The sequence below is a fragment of the Melanotaenia boesemani genome, chromosome 15 (assembly GCF_017639745.1).
Source record: "Melanotaenia boesemani isolate fMelBoe1 chromosome 15, fMelBoe1.pri, whole genome shotgun sequence".
Classification (NCBI taxonomy): Eukaryota; Metazoa; Chordata; class Actinopteri; order Atheriniformes; family Melanotaeniidae; genus Melanotaenia; species Melanotaenia boesemani.
In genome coordinates this window covers 11,287,425-11,310,820 of record NC_055696.1, presented here as the reverse complement: position 1 = coordinate 11,310,820, position 23,396 = coordinate 11,287,425, and the positions used below count along the sequence as shown (strand labels likewise).

General features: G+C 37.7%; 2 protein-coding genes across 10 annotated transcripts in view; both read left to right on the top strand.

The window, feature by feature from the left end:
* The window catches only part of LOC121654571 (T-lymphoma invasion and metastasis-inducing protein 1-like), a 54,305-nt gene extending 33,770 nt beyond the window's left edge, over nucleotides 1-20,535 (top strand). For all 3 annotated transcript variants that reach the window (XM_042008775.1, XM_042008777.1, XM_042008778.1), the window contains 16 exons: nucleotides 226-307; nucleotides 571-657; nucleotides 2,966-3,178; nucleotides 4,329-4,462; nucleotides 12,565-12,789; nucleotides 13,102-13,170; nucleotides 13,797-13,922; nucleotides 14,335-14,443; nucleotides 14,791-14,970; nucleotides 15,112-15,230; nucleotides 15,321-15,429; nucleotides 16,252-16,310; nucleotides 16,734-16,830; nucleotides 17,687-17,774; nucleotides 17,903-18,075; nucleotides 18,201-20,535. In XM_042008775.1, the coding sequence (XP_041864709.1) occupies nucleotides 226-307; nucleotides 571-657; nucleotides 2,966-3,178; nucleotides 4,329-4,462; nucleotides 12,565-12,789; nucleotides 13,102-13,170; nucleotides 13,797-13,922; nucleotides 14,335-14,443; nucleotides 14,791-14,970; nucleotides 15,112-15,230; nucleotides 15,321-15,429; nucleotides 16,252-16,310; nucleotides 16,734-16,830; nucleotides 17,687-17,774; nucleotides 17,903-18,075; nucleotides 18,201-18,850 (2,520 nt within the window). In that variant the 3' untranslated portion in view covers nucleotides 18,851-20,535. The remainder of the gene's footprint in view (nucleotides 1-225; nucleotides 308-570; nucleotides 658-2,965; nucleotides 3,179-4,328; nucleotides 4,463-12,564; nucleotides 12,790-13,101; nucleotides 13,171-13,796; nucleotides 13,923-14,334; nucleotides 14,444-14,790; nucleotides 14,971-15,111; nucleotides 15,231-15,320; nucleotides 15,430-16,251; nucleotides 16,311-16,733; nucleotides 16,831-17,686; nucleotides 17,775-17,902; nucleotides 18,076-18,200) is intronic.
* Nucleotides 20,536-21,611: 1,076 nt separating this feature from the next.
* The window catches only part of LOC121654860 (glutamate receptor ionotropic, kainate 1-like), a 34,465-nt gene continuing 32,680 nt past the window's right edge, over nucleotides 21,612-23,396 (top strand). For all 7 annotated transcript variants that reach the window (XM_042009196.1, XM_042009193.1, XM_042009192.1 and 4 more), the window contains exon 1: nucleotides 21,612-21,971. In XM_042009196.1, the coding sequence (XP_041865130.1) occupies nucleotides 21,890-21,971 (82 nt within the window). In that variant the 5' untranslated portion in view covers nucleotides 21,612-21,889. The remainder of the gene's footprint in view (nucleotides 21,972-23,396) is intronic.

Here is a 23,396-nt window from a genome sequence, read left to right as displayed (position 1 = left end):
CAGTGTATAATATTACACTATTATTTCTCCTCAATTAAGGCTATTTCATTCTGCAGATGTCTGTCTTATGTGCTGTTTTACACACAGCTGATTCTATGGTCTTGAGGTTAAAGCATAGATCTTATTCAGAATAATATGATGGCTTTGACTTAATCCGTTTAACAACAATGCTTTCCATCCTTTTTCTTTTTCCAATTAAATACATTTTTCTGTATGTGTCCACAGCTCTACAAAGAGATTGAGATTTGCCCCAAAGCTACCAAGGTGATCCGGTTTGACAAAGCCGAGTCCTGCACCATTGGATATGGTATGCTTGTGTGTGACCTTAGTCCTCAGTTCCTGGCACACTTTAAAATTCTGTTTCAAACTGATTTCTTAATGGATTTTTTGAGTCATGCTTTGATAATGACTAAAAGAGGATGACCCACTGAGTACACTTGTGGTCTTAAGTGGATCTAATTGCTTTATATTCAAGCTGCAGCAGTGCAAAGTGTCAAATAGACATATTTTAGAAAGGTCAAAAATAATTAATAAATGAACCTCACTGTGTCTAATTATCCATGTCTATAGGTTTTTCTGTGGCAGTTATAGATGAGGATGGAGTGCAGCAACTTCATATTACTGAGGTGAAAACAGGAGGACTGGCGTCAGCTAAAGGTACATTCTTTTATTAAAAAGCAAATATGAAGTGTGTAATGCTGTGCATTTGTTGTCCTGAGAACTGATATTTAGAGATAGAAGAAATTATAAAAATCCAGTAAAAGAATTTAATTATGTTGCTTCAACAACAAAAGACATGCATATTCTGGACAGGTTTCTCTTCAAACTGAGATTACATAGTCAACCCTCAAATTCATGAGAAACACCTGATTCCACATGACTTCTTATCAAGGCATCTTTGTGTATTTTGCATCACATCAGCGACTAAGTAAACAAAGCTAAATTCCTTTAAGTTGGAATGGAAGCATAGTATATCAGGAGAAGATGCGAGAGAAGTGTACGCACATAACTGTGAAGCAGCCTTTTCATAAAAATTATATGATTCAGTATTTTGGTACACCTGAGCTTTTGTGAGGATTTGAAAAGGCAGTCATTGCTAGCATAGAAATGGAGCTCATAGAGAGGCCATTCTCTGTCAGGAAATAAACCATCAGTATGTAAAATAATATAGCAACCACTAAATAGAAAAGAGTAATAATGGAAAAATATCTGGACATTCAGCAACATCTCTAAAAAAGACTTACATTTGTCATTGAAATAATTTATAGATTTTATCCTAAATGCACACATTTTCAATAAAATATAAAGTAAAAAAAAGATTGCACTAGAGCTGTAGATTTGTGCCAGTTTTGTCTTTCCTTTGTCTGCTTTGAGCAAACTGGGTCTCGAGATCATCCCCCACTCACTGGTCACTATCTTTTAACCAAGGCAGACCTAATGGGTTGGAGAAACATGCAATCTCTCAGTAGCTACAGCACTAATTTATAGAAAATAAAACGCACCACTACTATGCCCCAGGGTCAGACCAAGGTTACTCATGTGTGAGATTGTGGCCTCCTGTGTATTAGCAATCTAAAAGCTGCTAGCTTAGCAGTCTGCCAGTAGCCAGAGGATATAGCTGTACTGACTATCCATCTCTGTAGAGAGAGAAAAAGCTTGTGACATCCAGTTAAAAGAATAAGTCTTCCTGCAATATTACTATGTTTTGCTGCATCACAGAATTCATGCAACAACAGTATGCCAGGCATTGTGTAAGTAGATTCACATGTACACTGTAATAAGCCTGTACATGTATGCATGTAGTTCTTTTAAGAGTTGGGAGAATAAATAGTGATTGGAAGTGATTATCCAGAGCACAGCAGTGGGCAAGGAACTCAAAAGGGTCTGTTTTTCACTCTAAGTTCTTTTCCTTCTCCCCCAGTTCCACAGAATTGCATTTGTAGCACACATATAGACACAGACATGCAGCAGTATATGGCCAGAGGGGTTATCGCTATAAAGACTGCTCCAGCTGATATTTCACATCCCAGACAACTAGGTCATAACTTATGGCTAAATGTGTGCCTTGTGTGTTTATCTCTATAATGATGTGTGTCTCCTTTCATGTATCCGTTTATGGCAGCATTTTCTGAATGTCTTCTTAGTGTCTGCTGTTTTTATCACTCTACAGATAATTTAAAGTGTAACAGAAGTTGGTGGAAGTATTCAGGACCAGTTGTGGTTGTGTTAATGGGACCAAAATCCCTTTGTGATACTTAATTCTGCACTGAGGGGAGGTGAGATCGCTGCCAGGTCCCTTAAACAGCTGTCACAACCAATCAGGTTTAACTGGTGGAGTTGGCTGATTGAGTACTAATTCTCAATTAACAGTGCTGAGCACAGTGCTGGACAAGGGGAGGGGAAAGAGAAAAAGCCTCAGACTAAAGCTGTGTGCCAGTGAAGTTAGTGGCTTCCCTTTCATATATACTACCATATGAAAAATATATCAGATGACACGACAGGACAGAAATAGACAGACATTGCACTCTCCCTCCCACCTTCCATCCTGTCTTGTTAAATCAGTATTTGCCGCAAGCAAGCAAGCATGGAAGGATGCATTTTTAATGTATTGGAACACATTAGAGTCCCAACATGTCTGATTAGTCTCAGAGCTGCTGTTGAGAAGTCTGGTGCTCAAATGTTGTTTGTGTAGATCATTTGTCCACATTATCACCTATCAGGATAAGCATTGTGTTGGATGGTGTTTTGTGTTAGGTCATGACCCTAATGGATAACCTTGAGACTTGTTGAGTGTTTTTCTTCCCTTTTTTTAAAAAAAAAAAACATAATTTTTTTGTCATTTCTGGTGTGGAGTATTACTTCTCAAAATCAAACCTCTTTCAAGAACAAGTTGCTGTTATTTTGCTGTCCTGTACATTTTTAATGTTGCATTTTTCCCCCTTCTTCCTTTTAAATGCCCCATCAGGTTTGAAAGCAGGGGATGAGATTCTTCTTCTCAACGACAAACCTGCATCTGCCCTCCAAATGGATGATATGAGGGCTGCATTTGTAAACCATATGTTAACCTTGAGCGTCAGTGCCCTGCCCCAGCTGGACCCGCAGGTGCTGTGCACCCTTCCACCTCGGCGATCTGAAGGGGAACAAGACCCAACCACAGACATCTTCTCCCAGAGTCATGGTAAGACTTTATGTTTATTATAAAAAGTAAAAAGGGTTAGCCACTTGATAGTTTTTGTTTTAACAATGGTAAATTTTTTAGTGGATGTACAGGTACAGTCTCCACTTTCAAACATAGCAAGCTTTCTTTTAAGTTTTTTTTTTGTTTGTTTGTATGTTTTATGTTTGTAGTTTGTGAAGGTGAAAATCCCATGTTGTATCATAGGTTTTTGTTTTTCATTCAGGATATGTGAATATTTTTATAGTACAATCATCCATGGCCAAAACCCCCAACCTCATATAGTGAGAGGAAAAAAAAGCAAGATGCATCACTATCTGCAGGGGGCAAAAAGGGTGGTCTGCTAATTATGCATGAATGCTGTCTGATAACTAACCTGCAGGCAGCTGCCAGCCTTCCTCTGACCTGCTCTTTTTATTTTTGCAAGGGCACCATTTGTATTCCTTAGAAACAGGGGTTTGTAATGCACAAGATGACAATCTGGCTTTGTTTATACAGGGACTCATAGCAGCATGAATATTAATATAAATCTTTCAGCAGTGTGAAACTGTCATTGCTGAGGATGTACCATATGCAGAGGGTCAGATGGAGAGTAAAATACTTCAGTAGCCAGATGGAGGTCACTGATGATGTCATGCTTAAGAGAAGGCTGGTGTGCAAGATTTCTTAACACAGAGGAGACTTTAAATTGGAGAACTCTCCCAAACATGGACAGAATAACTAATCTGATACGGTTGCAAGAGAAGGACCCATTTATGAGCATGTTTTTATTACTTTTTCAGCATATCCTAAAAGAAACAAGGGGGTGCTGTTTGTAAAGTAAATAATATAAAAAGCAAATGAGAATATATGGCTTTCTATAAGCTACTTTTTCCAAACCAGAAGTGCATATATCCAGTAAGATCCCAGACAATGTTATTTATATTGAACATGCATGTGTAGAAAAGAAAATCTGATCAATTTAGTGCTTGTTGACTATTGAATATTGGATTTTCTATGTAATACATATCAGTTTTGGATTTTATATACATATATATACATTATAACTTTAACTTTGAGGCTATAACTGGGTGTCTGAGAAAAGTGGCAAATATTCAATGCATGAAGCACATGTGCACTCCCATCAGCTTTGTCTTTTTGTCATTGTTTGCAGAGGACATCCTGGATGAGGTGTCCGGTTTGACAGTGGAGAGCCCAGAAGAGAGTTTTGAGGAAGGACCACAATTAACCCCTCAGAGCCCTGGAGCTCATCCAGAAGACAGATCATTCATCGGTACTGGACAGAAGGTAGGATATGACGTGCAAAAGCACAACTTTGAAATGCTTACATCTGACACACCAAGCTACACACAGACACATAACATGCAACAGTTCAGTGTTCAGTGGTGTAAAGGACAGTTTAATGAACACCCTGGTAGACAGATTGTTGCAGTCAAAGATCAGCAGCTGCAGCATCCCCTTTAAATATCTCTTTTCTTATTTTTTGCTTGATGACCTTTGCTGCAGTGGTTAATTTCTTTTTCATGCTATTCGTCTCAGAGGACAGCAGATAAAAATGCCGTCATTGATCAAAAAGTCAACACCTTCTGGATCTATGTGGGAAGAGTGAGAGTCCTTGTTTCTGATATGTTGAAACCCATTGAGGACATCTGCTCAATATTTCTCATCCATTTTTTTCTTTCCCCCTGGCAAATTTGTATGTAACATTAAGCTAGAAAGAGGTAACCTTAAAAGCTTGGAGGTGATCAGTTGATGGAGATGGAAAAATTTGAAATCTTCTGATACACAAGCATTGCAATTACATCGTTATTTCCAAATGATGTAGCCTTTAACGTCTGTTTATTTGGGCCTGTCAGTCCCGGGATATTAATGGATTCATCTACAGTATAAATCTATAAATCAAATGTGTGTGCATGTTGGAGCACAAAAATGGACACAGACAGGTGAGTGGAAGAGTGCACGAACATCACTTTCTAATTAAGATTATGTCTGCTCTGATCAGGGTCAGTGCAGTGATTGCTGGAAGAGGCTGTGTGCCAGCCAGTCTCCCTTGGATACGGTTGTCACTTCCATTACCGGGGTAATGTCTGATAGCCAGAAACCACCAGAAACATTTAATTTTTTTTTCTCATCTCTGTTTGATAGTGTAGTCTTGAACAAAAGACGAGGAAAGGGATGGCTGAGTCGATGCTGCATTCTCTCCGGGATGTATGCCAGTCAGCTTCAGTCTTTAGGGAGGGCTAACGGGTGAGGTCAGAGCTGTCTCCATTCTAGGCTCTGTCCTGCTGGACATCCATGGTTCTGTGACTCCATTGTGCCATTTTTGGTTGGAGGGAAAGTTTTTGAGAAGATGAGACATGCAGGCATTGGAGACAGGAGGCCAGTTTATGTCTCATTTGATGCACTTGGTGTGAGGAAACCATTTAGTTATTAAATTTGAAAAAAAGAAAAAGTTGGTACAGTTTTGGATCAAATTTAAAATGAAAAAGCTTTTTCAATGCCACTTTCTCCCCATGCTGTATAAACAGTGGCACAAATGTTTCATTTATATTTTTCCCCATATATGTCCAGTCAATTCTTGGTTTAGCTTAAATATGATTACACATGAGCCAGAACTAAAGAAATAGGGATAAACATTTTCCTTTACATTATAACAAAGCTCAGGCTGTCTGATCTTCATCTCACCTCTCAGTCTCTCACTTCCTACTCCTCTCTCACATGTGCTGTCTGATTCGTGTCCTAATTTCCATCTGCTGTGTTTTCTCCCTGCCTTCCTTTTCATCTTTTCTATCCTCTTTATTTACCTCAACTGTTTGATTTACTGTCATATTTTGTTCCCATAATTGAGAACAATGTGACCATGTCCTGTCTCAGACAGTTTTTTTTTTTCCTTTATTTTTTTCATCTTCGTCCTCTCTGATCAGTCAGTCTCCTCATCTGCTAGTCTTTGTTTTGAATGCCCTTTCTTTCCTGCTGTCCTCGCAGTTTTCTTCTGATCTCAGGTTCTTTCCACCCCCCTCTCATCTAACCCCTGCTGTTCATTATCATAAACAACATGAGGCTGCTGTTGGCTCTCAAACAGCTCCTTCTCTTTAGCTCTCCAGCCAGCTGTGAGCCCTGACCTTAGTCTGAACACTTGGATGATTTTGTCAAAGATGATCCAAATTTGCAACACACATTCTATGGGAACTTTACATATATATATATATATATATATATATATATATATATATATATATATATATATATATATAGTGTCTTATTTGTATTGCAACCCCCATATTTATCACTCCTTTGTTTCTACTTCACTTTGGAAAAGCCCAGAACTGCTGAGGATTCTTGCACCATCACATCCTGTGCCTCCGGTCACATAGTGGCAGACGACTGAAGGAAAAAGAAGCAAAGTGGGACAATTTTAATTATCTCCACACTCTAATTACTTCATTCTCCAACAGTGTTTCACATCATTTAGTGGAGATAAATGAGTGTCTGGTTAGCTGGAGGATATGGAAATGTTCATTGTTTTAGACAAAGCACACAGCCACCTCCTTGTATGGAAAAACAACCAAAGAATATAATAATGATTGCTTAGGATAACATTGAGAAAAAGATTATTGTTTTTTTTATTTTCTTGGTGTTCTCCAAGCTGTAGTCAGCTGCACTCAAACATGTTGGTTATGATTTTTAAATGCCCATCATTTTGGTCTGAGGGCATTTGAATGGAAAATACATTATTCTATGTTTTAGGTGATTGATTTAATCATTGCGTGCAATAATTGTGCACAATGAAAGTCTTTAATGTAGTTATTCTAAATGCATTTGTACAGTATTTCTTTAGCCTTCTTTTTATACATTTTTTTTACTAACCCCTTCACTCCATCAGGCCCCAACAGCTTTGTTTGACTCATTGCTATACTTTAAGTTTTCCACTAGAGGGAGTTCTGTGCCGATTAATGATGCTTGCAAGACAAGGTCAATGTCTACTTTATTTATACAGCATTGGGCAGCTGGGGTTTTTAGTGAAAGTGCTGTACAATTCAATGTTTTGTGAAAACAGTGAGAATACAAACAGAACGATATGTTTTTTAAATTTAAGGCATTTACAGATGTTATGTGTGACATAATTATAATAATAATAATAATAATAACAACAATAATAATAATAATAATAATAATAATGATAGTGTATTTTCTAATAATGCATGCAGTTTAATTGCTTAATTGCCAACACTGTTTGCACTCACCTCATCCTCATAACTTAAATCATCTGCTCAATTGGATTTGAGAAAGCTCATGTCATAACATAATTGCACTTTTACTTGAGATTGTCTGAGTACATCTCATCATTCTTTTTACATATTAATGGATTTGCATGGTTTCTTGATTGTGGATGAGACTTAAGACTATTTCCCTTTATCCTCCCCCTCCCTCTCTTTATGTAACAAGTATGCACCTGTTCTTCCTGAGAATTAAGGTCCAAGAAGGACGAATGCTCTCTATAATTTTTCTGTAAAAACAAGCAAACAAAAGCAAATATTGTGGCTTTGAAAGTGCGGTGTCTTCTTGTATGTCAGGTATGTAGACATTCATCATGTTTACCATGGCTCTTATTGCATGAGGTTTCAGCTGATAGGAGAGAGAGCAGGTTTCTGCTTGCCTCCATGCTCCTCCCTGAGGCTGTACTTCTCTCCCCCACTGTACTGAAGTCAGAGATGTAGTACATTTAGTGACATGGTCTGTGGGGTTAGGGAATGCATGTGGACTTACTACAGAAAAGCTACTGGTGCTGTAACATTTTATTCACTTTCTACTTGGTTTTCTAAGTAGCTGTTTTCACATGAGGTCAGGTTTTGTGTGTTGCATATGTCTATAGGTCTGTCTGTACTGTTTGCTATTTACAGCTAAGTGAATTGAAATTGAAAGGTATTTTTGTTCGATTCAATGCACATGATTATAAGTACACTTTTGTTATTAAAGCAACACATTTTCTAGGTTTTAATAGTTTTTTTTTTTTTACAAAACTGACTTGGATTCTCTAACATGTGGAAACACTTTCATACTTGCTGGCAAATATCCTCCCGTTATTTCCATCAGCTGTATCATTGCTTTTTTTTTATCTTCAGTCTGAGATCTGCAATGCAATAAGATTTAAGGCAATGTTTTTTCCTGTTAGAATATTGTAGAGCTTGTTCCTCAGTAATAACAAGTCTCTAGTAGTTCGGTTGTACCTGAAACTCTCTGAAACTCAGCCCTGGATTTAGAATAACCATCAAAGCTGCTTTGACTAACAAAATGTAGATATTTAATGCATAGAACTAAAAAACTGTCATTTTCCTGGTTTGGAGTACCAGTGCCTTGCTATAGACTTTTTACTGTCATTGTGCAACTGACTGCAATATGTGTAAGCACACTGAGTCGATGTTTTGCATACTTCAGAGACTCATTTTAAAACTACAGCAGACCTTTGCTGGATGAATGTGACCTATGATACTAAAGAAATGTTTTTTCTTACAAAATAATGCCGAGGTTCTGGAGTAGCTCCAGGTGTAAAAGTGGAAAGATTTAGAGGTGAAACTGATGTTTTTAATACAAAGAAATTGAAATTGTAGTGAACAACTGCAAAAGGTAGATTGGGTTGTGATAAGTTAAATGTAAAAAATATGCAGTTGTCTACAAGTTTAACTTTAGCTTCTCTTTTTTTTAGGAATAAAATTAATTGTGTGAGTCATAGTTTATACACTAGCAGTCATACATTTGTGTCCAAACTTTTTACTGGCGAACAGCAAAGTTCCAAAAGTGTACCAAAAATGCAAATAGAAATGAAAAAATATGTTTTTTTGTGTTGTACTACACACCTACTACACTTTAAGAGCAATGTGGTTTTTATACACGAAGTGTACTGGATTACACTTGATATTTGAATAGACTGCATGGGTGTTAGTTAATGCTGCTGAGTACATGACTCATCATGGTTCTTCCCTAGAACAAGCTTTTTGTTTTGATATTTAAATGATTGAAATAACCTAAAGTATGCAGGAAGAGATGGATGGCAAACATGTAGAGAAGAAGTTGGAAAAAATAATAAAAAGAAAAACAAAAAGCGTAATAAAAAGAGAAACACAAAACTAGAACTTCAAATCCAATCCAAGCACAATGTCTTCAAACCTCTCTAACCTGTGATAAAAGGAGAGAGAAGTTGAACATAATTTCCTGCTGGAGGGTTTGGTTCTCAACACTTGTGTCCTCGTCTCCCATTCTCTCCTCCCCTCGTTTCTCCTCCCATCTTTCCTTCATGTGGATGTGATGTTTGATCCCATTTGATGTTGCATTCTGCTCTGCTGCTGTGACTGCACTCAGATAGCTGGACAGAAGAGGAAGAGATTCAGCACAGAATAAAAAGGAAGAGCAGAAACAGGGAGATGACACTGCACTGGTCCATGCAATCAGACTGGATTTAAAAAGTGATTGGATAGAGGCTGTAGGATAAGGTGACATGGGAGCGTTGTTCAGTGCAGTCTGTGTACTGACCTATTTGTTCAGATGCAGCTGTAGTGATTGTACTAGGAGCTCTGCGTTTTGCTGTGCGGATTGCTGAGTAGCCGGCATTTATATTTACACTTTGAAATCTTCTTCACTGGAAGTTCAATAACTCAACTATAGATTCTGCATCATCTTACATTTTTTGGAATGAATCCAACCTTCTGGCATCATATAATGTATGAGAATGGACAATACCTGGACTTGATAAGCAGGATAGGAAATAAATACCTGTATTCTTAGTGAAGCTTTTTTGACCTGTACAGATGTCGGCTTTTAGGAGAAGTAGGAATTCCAAACCCTCGACTGAATCCATCTATGACATGTTCCAGCAGGTGAGCCTTGCAATGTGATTGTATGAGGCTTGTGTTTTAGATTAGATACTGTTCAGGTTACTGATTATGTCATGGTACTGTATAGAGTTGGAAGATATGTACTCAAATCAATATCACAATTCATTTTTCAAATAATTGCCCAGCCCTTGTACTGTGCCAGCAGTGCTAGCTTTTATGTTTAAGGTCAGGTTCTGGTGGACACATAATTCAAACTATTTATGTAACATTCATTTCTTATCATATGCATTGATTGCATTGATCTTTCATTAATGTATCTTGCAATGAACCCAGCACTATTGTAGTGCATAAAATCACATAAAATGCCATACTGCTGTTTTCAGTTGCAGGTAATCATGACAGATGTTTGTGTAACTAATAGAATTACTGATTGTACTTTTATTAGGATGGAGATTGGAAAGTTAAATGGTATTTCTGCTGCATGACTCAGACATGCATGACTCCATCTGTCTCTTGGCTGTCACTAATTTGTCTGGCTGTCAAGGTCAAGACCCTGCTTTGTGTGGCAAGACTGTCATTCCAGTCCTTTGTGTATAGAAATAGAGAGGCTTTATTACAATGTAGATCATTGTATAACCACTTAGATCCCTATATATTTCTTTTGTTTGGCCACCTTGTCTTTTGAGATTTAATGTTCATTTCAATTTCAGTATTGGACAGATGATAATGAAAAATATTCTCAGCTATGAGTCTATGGGTAGCTTTGAATTTATATGCAACGTGACTGATATTTTTTGAAGTGGGGCTTACAGTGTATCGGCTAAATTATTAAATTGCATTGTATACTTGGTGGTTTATTTTGTGGCAGTTTCCTTCCAGTGACTAAATGTGACTCCATGATAGGAATTTTAGCATCAGCATTTTGTGCTTATTTTGGTGTGGCTCACATAGTGTTGTGCAACTGGTTTGAGTACCACAATGGAAAATTGGTTGTCAGCAGCAGGTTAACGGGACACAAACCACGGAATCACCAAAGACAGGTTTCCCAGCCGTGTCCAAGTTGCATACACACAAGCAGATGCAATGTATTGTCATATTACAATTAACAAAAACACATGCACTGGCCCAATGCAGATGAGGAATATTTGTGTGACATGCATTTGCAGCACTTCTGAGTAACCAAAGAGGATTGAATTAGAAGCAATAATCCCATCAAACTAAGTGGTGACTGAAAATGGATTGGTCCTGCTTTGAGCTTTCTGCACAAAAAGATTTTGCCTGGAAGCATCCGATCATCTGGACACAAAAGTATTCCACTGCAATGATTTTCTGCAGCTAGTCATACCACTTTGGGATTATTTTACTATCTTTGTTTTGGGCGGTTGGGTCTAAATTGAGAGATTCCCTGAGTTAAAGTGGTAATTGGGATTAGTAAAGCTAAGAAAAAGCCTGTTTTTTTTGTCTTGGATGACAGTTACAGCACATTAAATCTTAAGAAAATCTTTTTTCCTTTTTAAATTTCAGTTTAAATCTTTTTTTTTTCATAAGAAATAAAAAGATAATTCTGCTTTAGTCATTTGTCTCAGAGCCTAGTTCTGGGAAAATCTGTATATTAATACAGTCAAATTAACAAATGTCTTAAATCTAGAGATGTTAGACTTTTCTCTAACCATGGGATAAAAACATGTGTTCCAGAAGACCCTTGAAAGAGTGATAGTTGTTTTCATCTTTGGAAGAATTGTTGTATTATTTCCAGAATGTCTCAAATTAGTCTTAAGGCATCCAGCTTCTTGCCGTCAATTCTGCTGCTATATCTTTCTCGTTTTCTTTTTTAGTTGTTGGTACATCATGTTGTTTTATCTTTACTGCCGTGACAGTGATGGAAATGGATCAGGGGTGTTTGTCTTGCCTGTAGCTCTGAGACTTTTTTTCCAGCTGTTTTTGAAATTGATCATGAAAAACATTCTTACTGAACTGAGGATTTTTGTCATTGCTTGATACTTGATCAGTTGACATGGGAAGAGTTTTTTTTTTCTCTTCATTCTTCCAAAACCTGTTGGGTTTACCATCACTTGCTGTAAATCTGACAGGTCTGCTCATGTTTGGTATTTTTTGTGCCACTGATGTAGGTGTGTGCATCCTGGCAGGTTGTCAAGAATGCACTTTATGTGTGTTTCTTGAAGTGCTTGTATTCATTTGTCTCACAAGGTGTGGCTATTAATAATAAAACCTAATGCTGTAATAAGGTTTACTGAAGATTGTGATGTGGCACAGGGCTACAGCACTTCTTCCACAACAAGAAGCAGGACTTTAAATGAAAAGCCTTATTGTGGACTTGGTTTTTACAGAAAAAAAAATTCACATCACCAGATCTTATGCTTCATGTCTAAGAGCAAAAGAACTGAATATTGTTTTTTTTTTTTTTTTTTTTTTTGTGATGTACTGCTCTTTGCAAAGCTATTATCACTAAACTTGATTTATTTTGACCTTAAAATGACTTAAAAACAATTCTGCAAATTACTGCAAAATAACATGTTGTTTCTTTGTCTTTCTCTACAGAGCACAGAGCAGGTCACTGCTTTCTGTCGCAGTCTGCACGACATGAACCCCCTCGAGTGCCCTATGTCATCCTCCTCATCTTCATCATCTTCATCCCTCTCCCCGAGCCCTGTGTCAGTTTTACCGCCCACAGCGGGCAGTGCCACCCTGAGACAGCTCTCGCACACAGACAAACTGCGCAAGGTTATCAGTGAATTGGTGGAAACGGAGAAAACTTATGTCAAAGTGAGTCTTTAAAATCAAGCAGCTGTTTTTACTGATGATGATAATGCACAGTCTAGCACTCACACCATTAAGCTAAATTATTTCTGACATTTAAAATATTGGCAGTGATTCCCCATTAAACAGTTCTCACATCGGACACCTCAACATGTTGTGCTTCATTCAAATTGTTAAAAGTAAAAAATGTAAAAATGATCAATTTAAAATTTTGCAATGTCCTTTAGGGGATTAATAAAGTATCTTTTTTACATTTAATTTTTTTATTTTTCTTGCTTGGATATATTACAACAAGTTAATGTTTCTTGTCTTTTTCAGGACCTGAGCTGCCTAATAGAATGCTACTTGACGCCTTTGCAGAAGGAGAGCTTCCTTTCACAGGATGAGGTACTTTCCATTTCTAACATGTTAATTCTAAGAATTGTATGAGCATGTGGTCAAGTGGGTGAACTTTAAATTGTCTATATGAACTGCGTACATGTAACTGACTAATATTCACCTTCAAGAGGATTCTGATATGCATATGATCAAGAAAAAAAAAACAAAACAACATTGCTACGCATCTGCAGCTTGCTAATGTTCACATGGACAAATCATTTGTGGACCAATGAGACCCAACTTGAACTTTTTTTTTTAAATGACAAGCATTACTTTTCAGAGTGTGAAGTTTACATTTAAGACATGGTGGTTGTATTATGAGTGTGGACCTGGCAATTTTAGGCCATGACTCATGAGAAGAAATTTCAGAAACAACTTCCTGGCTTAAAAAGAAAGGAAGCTGATTTTAAATAAATAAAAATTTTTGGAGGAAGTAGTTCTGAATTATACAAATGTATTCAAGAGGAAATAAGTCTTCTTTTCTTCTTTTTTTTTTTTTTTGTATTTTTTACTACAGAATGACTAATGAAGAACCAAGTTAATGATGCACTCTTAAGTTTTAAAAAGAAACCATGACAGATTACTTATTTGTGTGTGTGTGCGTGTGTGTGTGTGTGTGTGTGTGTGTGTTGTAGCTGGACGTTTTGTTCGGTAACCTTGGTGAGATGGTGGAATTCCAAGTAGAGTTCTTGCGGACACTGGAAGATGGAATCAGACTGGTGCCAAATTTGGACAGACTGGAGAGGGTGGAGCAGTTTAAGGTAGGAAATAGTTATTCTCTTAATCTAAAGCAGGCATGTCAAACTGGTCCAGCAAAGGGCCGTGTGGCTGCAGGTTTTTGTTCCAGCCAGCCAAGAGCACACAGTTTGACCAATCAGCTGTCTGAAGACTGAGATCAGTTGATTGAATCAGTCAAATCTGGTGTGCTGCTGCTTGGTTGGAACAAAAACCTGCAGCCACACGGCCCTTTGCTGGACCAGTTTGACATGCCTGATCTAAAGCATCATTCAGGTTTTATTTTATTTGTTTTAGGATTTCACCGTAGGGGTGCTTCCACTTGGCTCTGCTGTTTAAAAATGCACCACTAGTTGTATTAAATCCTGACTTATGGCTTGTGTTTCATGTAGTGCTGTAGGCATTTTTGCAAGAAAACGTTTTTGCTTGTTTTTACAGAAGGTGCTATTCTCCTTGGGTGGGTCATTTCTGTATTATGCGGATCGGTTCAAGATCTACAGTGCTTTCTGTGCCAGCCACACCAAGGTCCCGAAGGTCCTGGCTAAAGGTAAAAACATGCACACATATACTGACCTGGTTTAAAGAGCACAATCACCATTTTCTTTTGAGCTTTGAATATTACTCATTTATTACTGTTTTCCATCAGAAGTGTTGCAGCTGAATGCCTATAAGTATGCTGTTTTAGTCTCATGTTCTGCATAACAAATTCTGAGCTGCAGCAAGTGTCAGCACAGATTCAGCAGTCACACAAGTCATAGATATAGTCAAGTCCTTAATTTGCAATTAAGCTTCCTACCTAATATTGACAGCTTGTTTAGTTTTCTTTTAGATACATTTATTCTGTCCTTTGCCCTCATTCCAAATCAATGAATGCTCATATTTCTGCTTCTCCAGCTAAAACTGACCCAGAATTTAAGGCTTTCCTGGCTGAGAGAAACCCCAGACAGCAACATTCATCCACTCTGGAGTCTTACTTGATCAAACCCATCCAGAGAGTTCTGAAGTATCCTCTACTGCTGAGGGAGCTCTACTCTCTGACAGACCCTGACAGTGAAGAACACTACCATCTGGATGGTAAGCCCCCCCCCCCATCCACACACACACACACACCTCATCATGTATAGGCACTGTGAAATGGTTTAATATCATTTATGCTCTTCACTATCAGAACGGTAATTATTGTGGACACAACTAATTAGTCATTGTCCCATTCAGTTGCAATGAAGGCCATGAATAAAGTTGCAAGTCACATCAATGAGATGCAAAAGCTTCATGAGGAGTACGGAGCTGTTTTTGACCAGCTCATCAACGAACAGACGGCAGATAAAAAAGAGGTATCACCCATTCAGTTCAATCCCATTTATTTTAAAGACAATAAATGATCAAACAATTAAATTTTTTTTCTTATAAATTCTCTATCTCAGGTGCCTGATCTCTCAATGGGGGATCTTTTGCTACATTCAACTGTGGTGTGGATGAATCCTCCAGCCTCTTTGTTTAAGACTAAAAAGGATCCTGAATTAGCAGCCTTTGGTAAGAGTTATGTGGAGTTTTGCAGTAGCAGGATGGAAGTTAGTTCCTTCCTGCTACTTACTTAAGAGATTACTGGTAAAGCAATGCACACTGGTACTTTTAATGTACATTTAAAATTAAAAGCATTATTTTAGGTAAGTAGGGACTTTTAAGAATCATCTGGGGATAGCCTTAATTCAACATGTTGCTTGATGAAATGCAAATGTATTTTTAAGTTCCATAAATATGGTTGAATTTGTTTGGATATTGTTTGCTGGAAAAATATATATAGTATAAATACTCCAGTTTATGTGATCCTAATATTTGCAGGCTCCTAACACTGCACTATGCAATCCAATCAGACTTTAAATGCTGTTGGGTCCCATTTCATTTGGTGCAGAAATATAGAGAGAAAGTTAGAGTTTATACACGTGAGGATTCCCTGCATTACTTTGTACATGAGCTGAATATTAATGAGTCATGCAGTTGTAAAACACCTTGAAGTACCCGTATGTCTTCGAATTTTCCTCGGCTTGCGCTGTTTTGTGGCAATGAATATTACATCTATGTGCTACAATGGCTGACTTTTGCCAGGTGATCGTGAGAAGTCTTTGCACATGTGTGATGTTGTGACTTTGGTCCATTTTCAGCTTTTGTTATACTGGAATGTGAGTTTGGGGCCTTTTTTTTTTTTTTTTTTTAACATTGTGACTAAAAGCATTTTCTTTGCGTCCTGTTTCAAGCTGCTACTGTTTGAAATAGAATAATGAAAATTAATTTTATGTATTCCACGAATACAGACCATCTAATGGTTTTATTCCTTTATCTCTCTCTCGTCCTCAGTGTTTAAAACAGCTGTTGTATTTGTGTTCAAAGACTGCTCCAAGCACAGGAGGAAAATGGTAAGTACTCCTCTATTTTCATATAACTTTTGAGGCTGAGAAACTATGTTTGAGGATGCACTCTGTAGAGTGAGCCTTTGTTTCCACTGAATTTTCTTTTTGGAATTGAGAATAGAAAGCTTTAACCAGGCCTCATTAACTGATCTTAAATTTCCAATTTTTGTTTTTGAGCAAAATCCTTTAAAAAAAATCTACATCAGAGCATCTTCGTCTTTGTACACACGTTCTTATAATGATAAATCCCATAAAATTTTTCATTTAGACAAGTTATGGCTACTGAGTGGAGATTTAATGTGAACACCTTGACTATTGCCTTATAAAGCACGGTGGAGTTGTACTGCACTCTTGTGCTCTCTGCTGTCATATGGATGCACTGCAATTGTTTTTATCCTCAGATATCCAACCAGTCTTTCCTTTTTTCAGGGTGGCTCTCATCGCGTGTCTGTGAGTGATGACAGAGATCCCTTCCGTTTCCGTCACATGATTGCAACAGACTGTCTGCAAATCCGTTCTCTTGCAAGTAAGTCTATTGCTATTTTATACCATTCAGTAAATGCAACTTTACACTTTTCCATCAGATGCCATTAACACTTTGAAGGATGATATCTGTTAGAAAAGCCAGTTAAATTTCTGCCAGACATAAAGTTGGAAAAATGATTGGTCAAAATCACTTGGTCCAAAATATATATAAAACTTGAATAAACACATGAATTACTGCAATTATGGTATACTGTAATTGATGACCTGTACAGTTTTGTTCCAACTGAAACATTTTATGTGCTTGTTAGTCTGCGTTTATATGCCACACTATACAAATGTTTTGGAAATTGCATGACGTGGAGACCTTGCATTAGTCTCGTCTGGGAAGTGGAGACTTCAGAACTAATTTCTGTCATTCAGGTATCCCCAATAATAAGAACCTGTGCAGTGTGGAAGTTTTTGGAGGGATTTTGGATTGTGTTTAAAGCTTGTGCTGGACTTTGACAACTGAAATCAAGTCTTTGCTAAAATAAAGTTCACACAATATTGATTAAAACTATCAATTCAAAGCAATAGAGGGGAGGAATTATATGATTCCTCTTTGCCAGAAGGGGGAGACAAAGTACACAATTTCAGTTTCTCTGCACATTTTAATTTATTACAAATGAAAGACATAAGATTGGATTTTGAAGATAGATAACTTGGTACTCATACTCAAATAACTACTTATTGTATGGCTGCTTGCAGTTTCCTTATATCCCTTCTCTGTAAGTGAACCTTAAATCACCCTCCTCCTTGCAGCTCTACTTTCTGTGTGATGGCCTCCAGCAAAGACACAGAAAGTGGCTGGGATACATTTTAAAATGTAGATCTTGTCTCTGTTTTCTCTGTCTTAGACACTGAATCCACAGCAGTGTGTGAAATAGTCCACACAAGGTCTGAATCAGAGGGAAGACCAGAGAGAACCTTCCAGCTTTGCTGCAGGTATTTTATTTATTTATTTATTTTTAAAAAACATCCACATTTATTACATGTATTTGAAGTAAATGACAAATTTAAATTCTTTCACTGGTATATCATTTCAAGGCCCTATTTGTTTTCATGATTGGCAGCTCACCAGATAGCAAAAAGGACTTCCTGAAAGCAGTCCACTCCATCCTCAGGGAGAAACAACGCCGGCAGCTTCTTAAGACGGAGTCTCTGCCACCCAATCAGCAGTATGTCCCATTTGGTGGCAAACGCCTTTGTGCCCTCAAAGGTTCACGACCTGCTATGAACAGAGCAGGTGATACAGCTTGAGTTTATCCTCTATTTTACAGAAATTTCATCATACAGTTGGACTCAAAATGTTGCACCAGTAACTCTATGGACAAACGCATGATATTAACACATTATCTTTATCTTTCTCAGCTTCAGCCCCATCTCGTACACTGTCTCACAGGAAGCTGGTGAGAAACCGCATCACCATTGATACTGATCTGGTTTTCCATGGCAACAACAACAATGGTGATTATGCCAACCCTTTCCAACACTCATCTTACCATTCCACTTCCTCACACTCCCAACATGCCCACCATCAGTCCCATAAACCACAAGGTGAGGATACGGATCGTTGGGTGGAAGAACAGTTCAACCTGGGTTGCTATGAAGACCAGTGTGAAGGCATCGATGTGAGGCAGGTGAAGGAGACAGACATTTTGAGCGATGACGATGAGTACTGTAAGTCAGTCCGATCTGCATCAGCAGAGCAGGAAGCCCTGGAGGTGGATATGGAAGGACTGAATTTGCAAAGCCGTAAGAAAAATCGGAACAATCAGGTGGCAAATATAAGTGAGATCATGCAGAGTGTGCAAGTCGATCAGATACAGCACACGGACAGTTCAGGCTCTGTAGACTCCTTCACATCTTGTGCCACCTCTGTCTCCCTCTGCGCAACCTCTACTGTAAAGCTGGCCCCATTGAAGCAGTGTTCTGTGGAGGGGGCCACAAACAAGGACCATGATGTAATCTGGGTGCGGCGAGATGATTTTACTAATGGGTGCAACAGTGACATCTTCTAATGGGGTATTGCAAAAGACACAATGAAGAGCGACAAATGGAGATGTCTTCCGCTTTTTTAATTAAAGTAGGAGTGAGAAAAAAATGCGAGAAAATGGACACAAGCTTTAAATATGTAGAAATTTTGGAACATATACAGCCATCTGTCACATAAAATAATCCTAAACTTATACCTGAAACCCCTGACTGTTCTCTCAATCCCAAAGTACTAAAACACCCACTGAGTGAAGATGATGTGCGATGAAATTTTAGTCCAGAGCTTTTTCTGTGAAGATGAACCAGAGAACCTTCATTGTGTTGGACATGTACCCTGGCATCTCACACACACTAGTAAATATTTTACATGAAGAAAACACTGCATGTACACGCAAATAAACAAGCAAGTGTGTGTGTTTATATATTGCAAGTGCACATAGTTTGCAAACACAGGCAGCTACTGTCCCTTGTGCACACACTGCACCATGATAATGTTATCACTTATCTGAGACTGCGGCCAAAATGTCTATTTTTCAACACAGGAATGTGAGTGTTATATTTTTGTGACTCAGAAGCTTTGTTTGTATTTTAACACCCAAGGGCTGCGTGTTACTGAACTTTTCTTCAGGGGTTTTTGGCTTAATGACTGCTGTGTAAAAGATGGTGTGCTCCAACTAGCTTTATTTTGCTTTGTATTGTTTTAACTTAATATCAGCCACACATCGATGTATAGTCAGGTGTACAATAGTGCCGTTAACCTCTTGTATAAAACTTTTTAAAGCTCACTTTCTCCTATTATATCCTTTTTAAAAAAAGATAGTTTGTACAAGAAATATTCTACCTAGCCACTATTTAATATTTAGTTTTTAAAATTTACTGTAATTCTTAATGTTAACACCATATACAGCTGCCCATTGTTATAAACTACCTTTTGTTTGTTGTGGTTCCAAATGCAGGCTTCATAAAGCCTTCGCTTATGCCCTTTATAAGAATGTTAAGTCATTAAGTTTTTTCCCAAATAAAATATAATTTTATTTTTGATCATTTATGCATTACACCAAGTTCATTAAAATACTGGACTCTCTCTTCATGCATAGTTCCCCAGATATAGAATAATTGCTCCAATCCTGTGTACTTGAATTGTCTTAAAGGGGGTATTTAACAAAGCTGTAATTAAAAGACCAATCATGCAGCAATCTCAATTTTCAGACATCTCCTTTTTTCCCTCTATTTTTTTCTCTTTTGTCCCATTAACATTTTACATCTCTTTTTGCATTTGTTTCGCGGTCCTGCAACTCTTCCAATCTTACACCAGGTGGTACTGTTTCACTGTCATCACAACCTGCTGTATGCTCTGCTTCAACACAATGGTGTACACCTTCATGGATGTATTGATTGTGCACTTAAAATCAAACTGCAAGGATGGAATCTAAGCTACTCTGATTCATAGTGAAGAGAGAGAAGATGGAATTAACACTTTATATGTTTTTCTTATTATTGTCTGTTTATTATGATGCTGGTTACTTAGATGTTAGCTTACTGTGGGCCTGACCCTTGGTAAGGACTTCCAACTGTGAGGTACAATCATTTGCCTTGAAGGTAAATCCTGTGAGAACCCTTTTAACTCCCACCCCTTTGTACTTTATAAAAACAATGTTCGTACTTCAATCTGTGGAGCATTATCATTTTTATGTGAAAATAAATTTCTTAAGTGAAATTTGTGTGAAATTTCTCTTCTTTTGGTTAGGTTTAAGGGTTAGGGTCTAAAGCATGTTATGCCTTTTATAATGTTTTATAATGATAAGTAAAACTGTTTCTCCAGCATTATCAGATATTTACATGGTAATGAATTTGAATTAAGCTATGCAGGGAGATAATTTGGCTCAATTTTCATATCAGGTTCTGTGAAGGTTGCTGCCCATGCACTACTCGTAATAGTGCTAATTTTTCTGAGATTAGGTTTGTCTAAAAGCTGTTTGTCTGAGGTTCATGCCTTGGCCCAGAGCTTCAAGAGACTTTAGGCATTGTGCCAAAGAAAAATGCCAATCCTGACTTGATATGGATTTCAAAGACAGCAAAATTCTGACATAGCTGGTTCTGGAAGTTTGCCTTTTTCAAATGTCACAATATTGAACAACAGTTAAAGTTTTCAATATAGTGGTGGTTAAATGTCTTGCCCTTAGAAATCAGTTAAAAAATAGTATGACTCAATCTGTTGTTGATAAGGGATGTTTGAGCACATCAGGCAACTAAATTACATGAAGTACACCCTAAATTAAGTACTTTGAGACTTGAGACTATATGGGAAAGCATCCAATGATCCAGACTGATTAAGAAAAAAATGTTCATGTGCAAAGACAGATAATCTGGCATCTGCCCTGTAACCTGAAGATTATGCTCGTCTCATCAGCACCGGTGCACAGAGAACCACTGCCAATCCATCTGCTCCTTAATCCAAAGCCACTACAGCCAAACTCTGCAGGACATGGTCAAAATTAGACCACATGTACTGTCAGTATAAAACCTTGGTTTCCAAGTTCCAAGCTTCCTGCCATCATTAAAACAAAACCAAACAAAAAATTCAGGTTTAAGTCTAATCAAAGTCAAAATCAGGTTTGAGCTGTACAATAAGGAGTATAAACTACTCATCTAGTTTCCGGTAGAAATTGTAGCTAAATGTGATTGTTAAAAAGTTTTATTTTGAAAAGTGTAGCCGAAAATCAATGTTGAATTTCTTGGGCTTGACGCAGACTCTTGCTTTCCACAACCTCTGCCGCCCTAGAGGCGCACAGAGAGGTGGATGTGTTTGTTCCACTGCCACTTTTTGCTTAGAAGATGTGAACTTCTTTACCATTTATTGTTTTGTAGTGGTACCTTGGATTAACGTGACGTTAGGTCATCCGACCTAGTTTCTTTTGCACAACGGAAAGATGCAGATCGGATCAAGTTTGGAATAAAACTTGGATTGCGCGCTGGCATGGCACGTCGGTGGTGTCCCCACTTGGATAGAAGCTGTTTCAGTGTGTCATGGTCCCAATATTCGTGGTGAGTTCGTCTGGGAAACTATGGAGCAGAGCAAGAGACTTTGCTGCTATGTTTTCATCACGGTGGGGCTCTGTCTGAGCTCAGCACAAGTCCTCAGGATCGGTAAGAGCAACAGCTGTTTACGCAGAACCAAATGGTGTCCTAAAGCTGTACGTGTTGTCCCTTTTCTTTCATGCAGTAAATAGTATTTAATACTATTTACTATTACATGACTTTCTCTGTAAAGTTTGTGGTCATTTCGTTTCAATTCATCAATATGTACCCCAACCTGTGGCATTGATTGTGAAATTGATCTCACTATAATAAAAGGCAAACGGGAAGACGTAAATTGTGCAGTCGTAAGAACAAAGTTAAAGCTTAATTTTTAATTCTAAGGTATTAGGTCATAAAATCATCTGATCCTCATCAAATCTAAATACAACTTTAGAGAAAACACGTGACATTACACCGTGTCATTATTTAAATGCCAAAAACTAAGTCGAAATTTGAAATTTGAAATTTATTTAATGGATAACCCCTTGAGATGCAACATCTCGTTTTCAAGGGGTCCATAAAACAAAAGAAACACCACACAAATGCAGAAACAGTGTGCAAAAACACACCTATCTAAACCTTACTGTTTCAGTAGGAATTAAGAGGGTAACTAAAAGCCAGGCGTTGCTGATCAAATGCACTTCATCAATTGATCATCCACTGAGCATATCTATATAAGCTTAAGTTTAGGCAGCAGTCATGTCTGTAGCATTCAGGTGCTTTTAAATATAATTTTAATTTTAAATAAATATAAATATAATTTAAATATAATGGCAAGGAGGATTAGCAAAAAAACATGACAGCCCAGCTTAGATTTGTGGAGTTCAATAAAACATCTGGAACCTTGTCCTTTGGACATCCAAGACCAAAGTAGTGATGTTTGATCATAACTGTTAGCACCATGTTTGGTGAAAACCAAAAACAACATATCAGCACATCATCTCAAAGTAATTTTCAAGTATAGTGGTGGGGGGGTGATGATTTAGGTTTATGTAGCAGCCACAGGAAATAAGCACCCTGCAGTGACTGAATCCCCCATGAGCTCTTTATGCCAAAATAATCTAGAAAAAAACTGTGTCTGTCTGACATTGCAGATGAATGAAACTGGACAAAAAAAGAAGCTGAAACTGGTTGAACGTGACGGTGAGCCCAAGCACCACAGCAGATTTACAGCTGAATGGTTTAAAAAGAAAGTAATTTTAGTGTTGCAATGACCCAGTCAAAGTCTAGACATTGACCGGCAAATTTAGTGGCAGAATCTCAAGAGAACTGTGCTTAAAGAAATACTTTTAAACCTCAATGAACAAAAGCAATAATTTAAAGAAGAGTTGGCCATTTTTTTCTAGAATGATTTTAAAAAATCATACTGAAAATGAAGAAAATGATGATGAAGTGATAGCTGCTAAAGATGTTTCTGCAAGCTATTTGTTCACATGGTGTACTAAGTTTTCAATACCCATTTTCTGCGTTCTGGCTTCATTTTTGTTCAGTAAA